We start from the raw sequence: 10,092 nt of genomic DNA, 5'->3' as shown, positions 1-10,092 counted from the left end.
GTATTACCCGACCGCCCCTGAACACATCGCAGCCAGCGCGACGCTTCCCGCTGCACCGCAGCCGCGCAGCATCCAGACGCGCTCAGCCGACACGTTCAGAGATGTTTCACGGTGGCCACATTTGGACACTAAGCTTAAGAGGCGTTGCCTGACACCGTAGTGACTGCACGACTGAGTTTCTTCCTCCAGCGGCGTTTTGTGACATGTCCTGCATTTGCCATGGCAAGAGATCCGTTTTCATGGGGCTTCTTCAGAAAGCTTCTGTACATCCAGGTAGGCTTCGGGAAATCCCGGTTCACTTCGAGTCCAGCAGGGAACCTATCGGGACTATTTCTCTTGAAACCACCCTGTTAGTCGTGACTGACTATAGCCTATATCTGCCGATCATTTACCTTCACGTCTCCTGGATAGATGAAATTTGCACGTATTTGTGTGTGTGCCGGTTTTTTTTGGGGTGGGGGGGGGGGACTGAATCATAGAAGTCAAACATCCCCTTGAAACCCGTTGCTGTAGCAACTACATCCATTTATATCTAGCTGAATCAGCCATCAGGGAGTCATTTTAAGCGGAAAAAAGTTTTAATTTTATATGAACGCCATTGCAGTTGCCCTGCTTCCCTTTTCCCCCCTCCCTCTACTATATATATACAGTTTCTGACCTGCAAGAGGTCACTCACGCACTTCAGAGCCAGGAAACAGTTCAAATCTTACAAAAATAATATTAAATCATTGTATATAGTTATGTGTAATAGAATCACAGGAGGAGAGGATGAAGGGTATCAGCTAACAGCTGGATGTAGGTAAAATCAACAGTAGCATTCTAGATAAGTGAAGTTCAACTCCAAACCCCCTCAAGGACACATGGAGGTCCTGGAAACCCAAATTTAGACTGTATAGAATCGATCATCCTGAACATTTCCTTGCTGACAGGAATGGTATGAAATCTCGTTTGTTATTAGATAATCTCTGGCTTGTCTCCCTAATTCTGGTTTAAACGTCTCCATTTCTGCTCAGAGACAGAAACTGTCAAACCTAATGTAAAGCAGGAAAAGCAGCCAGTCTCCAGGGACAGCGAGCAGCGTGGCTACGTTTTCTAGGCCACCTCAGCCTTCTAGTGACAACAGAAGCTGTCATTCACCGATCCTTGGAGAGCGGCTTCTCACACTGAAACAAGGACACCGATCAGGCTCATCTTGCCTCATAAAACAAGTTTTTGTGTATGAACTCGGTTCGTATGGGTATTTCTGTATAAACCCACTAACCGAGTTTGACTAGACTGATCAATGCTCCCTATATTTACACTAGAAATTCCCCTACTTTATCGGTCATATTCACATCATTGTACTTTTGCCAGCCTCAGTGGTGTCTGTGATGGACTACTTCCGCCGGCTGCGACATCAACCTTGTTAGAAATGCATTGGAACTGCTTCTGCCTCTTAATGTGATATACACACTGGCCACATGCATTATCTCAGCCCTGCAGTTGCGACTGTCGTCGCTTATAAATGACTACCAACTTGATCTGCGTCCATAAGCTGTTTTTTTTTCTCCATTAGGGAAAAGAGACTTTATAACAAATTGACTTGAATCAGGCCAAATGCATGCTAGCAGCCCCCTTTTGGATATTTTGCACACAACGGGGGGGTATTTCCCCTGGCAGGAAGCTGCCGTCCTAGTAGGAATAACACGTTGCTATTGTTTGTGTGCGATGCCTTTCAGAAATTAGCTTTAGAGAATGACGGCAGCCTGAACAACTTCTGACAATGTTCTTAAGATGCTGCGCCGCGTGTTGGGGGTGTTGGTGGTGGTGGGTCGCCCGCTGTCTGGACAGTGATGAGTCAGATCTTTGTAGCATCTGTGCAAACAGCGTGACATCCTTCCCCCTCCGGCACCGTCGAGTTGAGAGGCACGCATCTCCAAAGCGCTCCTGCCTTCCACGTTAACGGCGTCGCCCGCTGAATACCTGTGACAGACGGCACATATCTCCTCTTCTTCACCCCCCCTTCCCCATCTTTTGGTTCTGTATTTTCACGTCCTTCTCGGCTCTGCACAGCATCCCATCAATCCAGCAACCTCTGGGGGATAGCTTTATAACCATGCATAATGAATGAGTTTGCAGGCTGCAAAAAAAACAAAAACGAAGTGTCTGATCAGCTTCAATCTGCCTTAGTTGCTCCACATCAACACAGCACACACGTACTTGATGCTTCCAGGGTTCAATTATTTAAGCACATTGCCTCACAGTGCTACGTGGGTGGTGTGGAGGAGCAACCAGATCACAGCAGATGTTCTTTTCCGCCCACCTCAGCACACAGCCGCAGCTCCCAGTCGGTCTCTAATTAATAGCTGTCACTGGAGCCACAATCAATATCTCCTCATTAGCCATGTTTGCGTAACTCTCCCCTCACAAACAGTCAATACATAATTCCAGAGATCAAAAAAAAAAGAAAAAAAAAAAGATCTAGGCAGAGTTGAAACGTGAGCCACAAACTATTGATTTGAAAGCGGCCAGTCATACTTTTGGTCCCCCCACAGACATTATTTCCATAATGCTTTTGCTGTGGATGCATCTCACCACGGGGAAATCAATGCGAGGCACATGCAGCACTTATTGTGCGGTCACTGCTGTTAAATTTTCTGCAGGCCTGCCTGGTCAGATTAGTTAGTAAACCGATCAATGAGTAAAGAGGCAGAGCCCACAACAGTGCAGCTAATATTGCTACTCGTTAAAAAGTGATGCTTAATGTCAATGAGATCAACCAGAATATGACGTCATGTCCAAGCAGAAGATCCAGTGAATGGTTGTAAAATGAAGCTTCACTGTTGTGGGTTCTGCCTCTTTACTCATTTGGTTTGCATCCTTAAAGCAGTGTGAGATGGAGGGCCACTGCATATGGACAAATCAGATTACAGGGTGGCACACGGGCCAAATAAATGCTTGAAATTCAGCTGTGGAGAACCAGGAAATGGATGGAAGCGCTGTCAGACTCTAATGGAATCACCGCTGTAGGAATGGAAGTAAGGCCTGCATCTTATGCTTCTAAGTGGAACATTCTTATCCTAGATAAGTAAGAAAAGGGTGATCACACATTCTTTAAACTAAGATTTGATCAACCAACAAGCTCTGACAAAGATGTCAGAGAAAAAGAGAGAATGAGATGGCGTGAGAGGGAGTCATAAAAAAAAGGTAGTGAAACAGGCAGAAGGTGGAGGAAGTTTGTCCTCTTTGTCAATAACATGGTGCAGAAGCCATTAATAGATGACAAGAGGGACTTAATTTCGCAGGGGGATTAAATTTACAGCTCTAACTAGATTAACCTGAGTTATTAGCTGGAAAATTAGACAGAAAATCAAATAAAGTTGCTTAAGAGTTTATTACTCTCTATAAACTTTCAATTCTTATTAAAGAGTGTAACAAAAACAATGATGATGAATTAACTTTGAATTGAATTCTCTCCATTTTAGGCACATTCTTCTCCAATATCGAATTTTGTGGCAAGTGAAATTTTTGGGATCTCGTGCAAATAATAATAATAATAGTTATAAAGCAAAGTATCAAACCATCAGACAAATTACTCAGTCAGCATGCTCACTACACAAACCTTAAATATACTGTATGTAACTAGTTACAAGCTCCATGTTTTCATTGAATTTCTGCAAATAAACAAACTTCACTGTCCTCTAATTGTATCTGGTCTCTTTGCTTTTATAAAATATGCAAATGCACCTCAACAAAACAAATAAACAGTTCAAATTTGCCTCCATACAGTCGAGTGTAGCTTTAAAGTAGCGGGACAGCAACCGGCTCTGGAGCCGTCGTCTAAAACATGTTTCTTTTCTTTGTTCCAGGCCAGATTCTCCTACCTCCACATGAAATACCTGTTCTTCTCATGGCTGGCAGTGTTCGTGGGCAGCTGGATAGTCTATGTTGAGTACTCATCCTACACAGAACTGTGTCGCGGGCACGAGTGCAAAAATTCAATAGTCAGTATCTTATTAGCCTCTTCCAAAGCTGCGGCCTCCTGTCGTTCACCTAGTATCCCTTCTTCTTCTCTCCAAGTGTGACAAATACAGACGGGGGCTCATCGACGGCTCGGCCTGCAGCAGCCTGTGCGAGAAGAGCACTTTGTATCTGGGGAAGTGCTTCACTACCAAACCAATAAGCCAGGTCAGGACCTGCCTCCACACACACACACACACACACACACACCTCTGCAGTTTCTAATCCAGCTGCACCTCAGGGCTGGTTTTGTACATTTTAGGTGTATACTGGAATCTGGGGAGACCTGGAGGGCGTGATTAAGTGCCAGATGGAGGAGGCCCATCGTTATGATTTGGAAAATCAAGTGGAACCCAGAAAAGAGGCTGCGGGCTTCAACAAACCCTCCAAAGGGACTTCAGTGGAGAAATTCAGAGAGATGATCCTCCACCACCTAAAGGTTAAAGACTCGTGCGACACAAAGTTCTCCCAATGTTGTTTTCTTTTAATGGTTTTCTCATCTATAACAGTCCAAAGTGGGGGATCAGGCCAACCTTGCAGACCTGGCGGCTCAGGTTTTATCCATAACAGACGCCAATAAGGACGGACACATCTCCCTGCCAGAGGCTCACTCCACGTGGGCTCTGCTGCAGCTCAACGAGTTCCTGCTGGTCTTGGTCCTGCAAGACAGAGAGCACACACCCAAGCTACTGGGCTTCTGCGGAGACCTGTACGTGATGGAGAAGGTGCCGTACTCCCCCCTGTATGGGATCAGTCTGCCCTGGATCCTGGAGGCGTGGATCCCGGCAGGCCTGCGCCACAGTATGGATCAGTGGTTCACGCCTTCCTGGCCTTTCAAGGCCAAAATCTCGATTGGACTGCTGGAACTGGTGGAGGACGTTTTCCACGGTACATTCGGCAGCTTCCTCATGTGCGACATGAGCGCCAACAGCTTCGGCTATAACGACCGCCATGACCTGAAGGTGATGGATGCCAGGTACATTGTCCCCGAGGCCGTCTTCCAAGAAGACATTAGGCAACAGCGCTGTGATGTCGACCAGGACTGTCTGTACGGGGCGGACTGCCTCACTTCCTGTGACCTCACCAAGCACCGCTGCACAACAGAGGTGACCAGGCCCAACCTGGCGAAAGCCTGCGAAACCATTAAGAATTACATCCTGAGAGGCGCTCCGGCCGATGTGAGAGAGGAGCTGGAGAAGCAGCTGTACGCCTGCATCGCTCTGAAAGGCTCCACGGAACAGATGGAAATCGAGCACTCGCTCATTCTGAACAATCTAAAGACGCTGCTGTGGAAGAGAATCTCTCATACCAAAGACTCGTGAGAACCAAGCACAAAGACAGCCGAAGGTTCAAGGTTTTAACCTGTTGCACAATTTCAAGGTGGCGTAATCGTATTTGAAATGGATTTTAACCTCATACAGTGGCAAATAAACACCACTTTCATACTAAATTAAAAAGTCCTAAATATTGAAGCGACCTGCCATTTTCTACAGCTACGTCGAACCAATAAATGTAACCATCCCAACTCAACCCACAGAGCTTGATTTATTTGTGCAGACCATCGGTTCTTAAAAAATAAGCGTGTACACAAGAGGATTTGACTTTTTTCATAAATTTATTGAACGATTTCTGAAGCAGATGAACCACATCAGTCTGAAGCCTCTTGTTCCTGAGCCCGGAGGAAGCTGGCTTTCTTCTGGGCAACACGGTCTTTCCTCTGGGCCAGAGAAAGCTTGGCACGGTTCCACCTAATGTCACAACATTAATAGTATTGGCAGCCCTTCTCAACAATGCATTAGAATAGAGAAAAGCATTCCTCACCTTTTCTTCTTGACTTCTTTGGGAGGCTTCTTTTCGTGGACTGGGTTCTCACGAATGGAGGCATGAGCCTTTTTGTACATTTCTTCAATCTGAGGAAAAGATTCAATTTAATGTCAGTAATGTTCTTCTAGTGCAAAAATATTGGGACCTTCCTGCTACTTCCTAAATCAAACGCCTTTTGTTTTAAAATCCAATTAGTCACTTTCGGAAGAAATCTATCAAGTCAAGCGTGAACATTCTTCATCAAGGTCAAACCAAAACAGAATCCCTGCATGTTTCTAGTGAAGATCACTCAGGTTCTAGCATTACTAAGACCACACAGCAGTTTACAGCATTACAAATGTCAAAAATACATCTTTTCAGTGTTTAGTGTCAAAACATCTGGCTGCTGCCTTCATAGAATGTAAAACGAATGTTCACAGATTTACCATATCAGGAGTTACTCCATTCTTGATGAAGCGGGAGAATTGCTTTTTGTACGTGTCCTCGTCCTCCTCCATCAGGTAGCTCATGTACTCGGACACGTTGATACCCATGATGTGTTTGCGATGGGCCTCGGCGTTAAACTCCTTGCTCTCAGGGTCGTATCCGGGGAAACGCTTTGTGCTATAGAATATATAAGAGGAAATGGGTAAACAACAACACTTTCACCACACTTTAAGGGTTTTCATGCGGCTGCTTGCTCCGACTCAATAAAATTGACCTAGTAACATCCTTGCATATAATAGTGCTGCATTCAAGCGATATACAAAGCTGTGGAGTGTGGAGACGACATGCCAGAGAGCTTTAGTGTCACTATATAGACTGTTGAAAATATTGACGGAGCCAAAAATGTGTCACGACTAATGTGAGAGAAATGATTCCTAAGTAGCGCCTTCAATCTGTTGAATTACACAGTGTGCAGAACACACCAACACAAATGCTTGATAACATGCACATCAATCAAAACTGTCAATTCAGAAGTCGTTTGCAGTCCCCATCAGCCAGTAAGCACTCAAGAATTCAATAAGCAGGAAGCAGCATTATGCTGTGATTGTACCCATCAGCACCAGAGGCTCAGTCTGAGCTGGGGAAAACTCTGGAGGTTTAGTAAACTACTGTCAGTCAGGCTCCCCTTCATGAAAGCTGCTTTAAAAAATAAAAATTTAAAAAGTTTTGTGGCAACAATACTGGGCAAATGACAGTTTAGCAGGTTGCATCAATTATTAGCATATGGTCTTTTAGACCGTTGGACTACTAAAAGCAACATGCATGAGTTCGTCTGGGCAACATCATCAGGACAACGTCTAAAGATTAGCAACAACTTAAGTATGCTGAAGTAGGTATGAAGTGGACTGGATAAACAGTGGTTGAGAGGAACCACGGATGCCTGGTTGGGAAACAATTCACAAAGCATGAGGACTGGAGAGATGCTGAACCCTTGACCTATAGTTCAGGCGTTTACATGATCATAAGCAATATTCCTCACCACTGCATCAAAGTTTCACACAATTTAGTCATTTAATACAAATTTGTATTAAATATGTGCCATATTATAAAGTATGACAGGTTACCTGTGTGGGATGGACAGGCCTCCATCCACAGCTCCCTTAACTGCACCAAATACTTTGTTGCCTGTGGTGGTTCTTGCAAGTCCAGCGTCCAGATAGCAGGTAAAAGCACCTGGCTGACCATCAATGCTCTCCACATTGAATTCCTCACCGGTCACCTCAACCTGGCCTTCATACACCTTATCCAGGCCAAACTTGTTCAGCAGCTGAAGTGATGAAACGGGAAGCATTTCACATTTGAATTGGATTCATAAGACTTCTTACAGCAGGGGTGGGGAACCCCCGGCCTCCGGGCCGTATACGGCCTACGAGACCATTTCTACCGGCCCGCAACGCAATAAGATTTTTATATTTTATATGTGCACTTATACAGTGGGACCGTTCGCTAAACTCCGCGAGCTGCGAGTAGCAGCGGTAGCGTATTTTTGCCTTTCGTGTCCTGAAATTTCTTTCGTAACAAGAGGAAATATTTTCCCGTTTTCTGAGATAAAATCGACGGTTATGTTATGTCCGAGTCAAGGTCAGGGTCAGTGAACACAGCATGTGATGTACGTAGTGGGCTGGACTGATTGACACGGACGAAAAATGCCTAGCGAAACACGCTAAACTCGACGAGTTGAAAGGACAGATGCGTTTGGATAAAATTAACGCTCTTCGTCGGAGTTTGGAGGCTCAACAAGCAGCTTTCACACGACCATGTACCGACAGAGAATATTACGCGTGCAAGTTTTGTGATGAGTGAATTAATAGCCACGAAGCTGAAACCTCACGTGAACGTGCCTCGTAGCCGCCGCTGAGGCGCTCGCGCCGGACAACGTAAAATTGTTTCAAAGTGTGAATTTTTTTTCGTGAATAACTACTTAACTAAGACATATATTGTTATGATTCCAGTGGCTAACGGTATGTTTTTATGGTCAAGGAATCTAAATATGTAGTCAAAGTATATGTGGGACTAATATTTATGGTGGAAATCACAATATGCCAGGAATTGTTGCGCTTGGCGGAGGTCTGCGCTCTCCGAGTGCTTTCTAGTTATTGTCTTTATCTTTCCTTCTTTTAATTTATTTTCTTGATTATCTTGTTGTATTGCAGTTTTTGTGAGTAGAGGCCTCGAACAGGCCCTTACGGGTCTCTTGCCTCAACTCTGCACCTCTTTTTTTATTGTTTTGTATGATCATGGAAACATATTTTACTTGTTTGTCATTTTATTCTATTTTTTTGGGTGATTTTATATGCATGTGTGTTAAATAAATAATTCAAACTCAAATGCAGCAATCATGAGACTTAGTAACACAGTGGTTATAGACTTTTTTTTGTCTTTTTTTGCATCCCTAGCTATGTGTTCGTAATAGTATGGCCCTCGGAGGACTTTATAAAAATTGAAATGGCCCTCGATATGAAAAAGGTTCCCCACCCCTGTCTTACAGCCAAGAACGTCTCTTTAAGAGAACTCTTAAATTGCCAGTAACACAAAATAGTTGTCAGGATGCAGAAGTTTGTACAAAAAGTTCGAAACTTACTCGGCGAGCCAGCAGCAAACCGGTGCAATAGGCTGCTGCGTAATTTGTCAAGCCCACGGAGACGCCGTATTTTGGCAGCTCGTGTGAATAGGCCGCACACACGATCATGTCACCCTCGATCTTGGCATAGGCAATCTGGAACACAACATTACATTTACCTAAATCAAAATCTGTGTCTAGAGATGGAACCATAATTCACCTTTCATGATTGTCATAACTGTTGCCATGTCAGAGTGATGGCAGTTATCGGATAAGTGGATGAATAAATAAATTTGGGGGTCACACAGGTCTTTTAGTCATCGTTTACTCCATTAATCTCAAGCATGCTCACCTGGCAGACGATGTCCCGGTTGGAGAAACGGACAATCATCCGGTACTTGGGTGTGTTGTACTTGTTCTTATCCTGTACGACAAGGCGCTTGCGAGCAAAGTAGTCAGTCTTTCCCTCTGAAAAACACACATTTCAAATGATACGTCCACTTCAAGAGGAACATGGTTACAAACAGGCGTCTCACCTCTCCTCCTCCTGAATTTGACCTGGTACCTCTTGAAGTAGGCCTTGTTCTTCACCACTTTCACAAAACCCTAAAAAAAAAAAAAAAAAAAAAAAATTGATTTAGTTGCGAACGTTGCACACCAACAGCTTGACTTGCTTTAATATAGACACACTGGCCGGGCTGTCAGTGTCAAGCGTTGGATCGGGCTAACTTAGCACGCCGAACCAGGTGAGACGGTCCAGTATTAGCATAAATGCTAAACGACTTTACGATAAGCTGACAAGCGTACGGCAATACGCTTAAAATTAAGATTTATGGATTCGATACCTAAAACACTACTCCTCTTGAAAAAGACCCCAGGAAAAACACAACAGCGACTGTGTACGGACAGCCATTAGGCCACGCTTAGGAAGGACCGGTGAGCATTAGCATGAATCAATCAAACTTCATCTGATAGTCAGGAGCATGTTTTGAAACGTTTGACAGCACACAGCACAACATGTACGGCTTATGTATGCATCTATTCGCATATTGGGACAAATTACAAACCATCTTGCAGTCTTTTTGTCTCCTTAAGAAGGAGCCCGGAGCCAAAGACTGGGGATTGACTCCGCTGCACTGGGAAAAAGGAAGGACGTCATGCGCATGCGCGGTAAATAACGTGTAACGGATGGGTAGAGGAGTCGCCATACAGAGGAGGTCTGA

The 10,092-nt window shown here is 44.5% G+C and overlaps 2 protein-coding genes across 3 annotated transcripts; one reads left to right on the top strand and one right to left on the bottom strand.

Moving 5' to 3' along the window:
- dipk1ab (divergent protein kinase domain 1Ab) lies at window positions 1–5,529 on the top strand. 2 transcript variants are annotated; one of them, XM_029828040.1, is made up of 5 exons: window positions 1–273; window positions 3,849–3,926; window positions 4,060–4,167; window positions 4,262–4,438; window positions 4,509–5,529. In XM_029828040.1, the coding sequence occupies exons 1-5, from the start codon at window positions 220–222 to the stop codon at window positions 5,319–5,321; spliced, it is 1,230 nt and encodes a 409-aa protein (XP_029683900.1). In that variant the 5' UTR covers window positions 1–219; the 3' UTR covers window positions 5,322–5,529. The 2 variants fall into 2 exon arrangements, with proteins under 2 accessions (XP_029683900.1, XP_003973920.2); XM_003973871.3 differs by having other exon boundaries at window positions 2–273; window positions 3,849–3,983.
- Window positions 5,530–5,595: 66 nt separating this feature from the next.
- Window positions 5,596–10,092, bottom strand: rpl5b (ribosomal protein L5b). Its single transcript, XM_029828041.1, has 8 exons — window positions 9,937–10,092; window positions 9,406–9,475; window positions 9,222–9,337; window positions 8,891–9,025; window positions 7,374–7,576; window positions 6,249–6,426; window positions 5,821–5,909; window positions 5,596–5,747 (listed from the first exon to the last, which is right to left on the bottom strand). Exons 1-8 carry the CDS (start codon window positions 10,075–10,077, stop codon window positions 5,648–5,650), a joined length of 1,032 nt encoding a protein of 343 aa, XP_029683901.1. The 5' UTR covers window positions 10,078–10,092; the 3' UTR covers window positions 5,596–5,647.

This window comes from Takifugu rubripes, chromosome 20 (assembly GCF_901000725.2).
Source record: "Takifugu rubripes chromosome 20, fTakRub1.2, whole genome shotgun sequence".
In the NCBI taxonomy this organism is placed as follows: Eukaryota; Metazoa; Chordata; class Actinopteri; order Tetraodontiformes; family Tetraodontidae; genus Takifugu; species Takifugu rubripes.
This window is presented reverse-complemented; position numbering and strand designations above follow the sequence as displayed.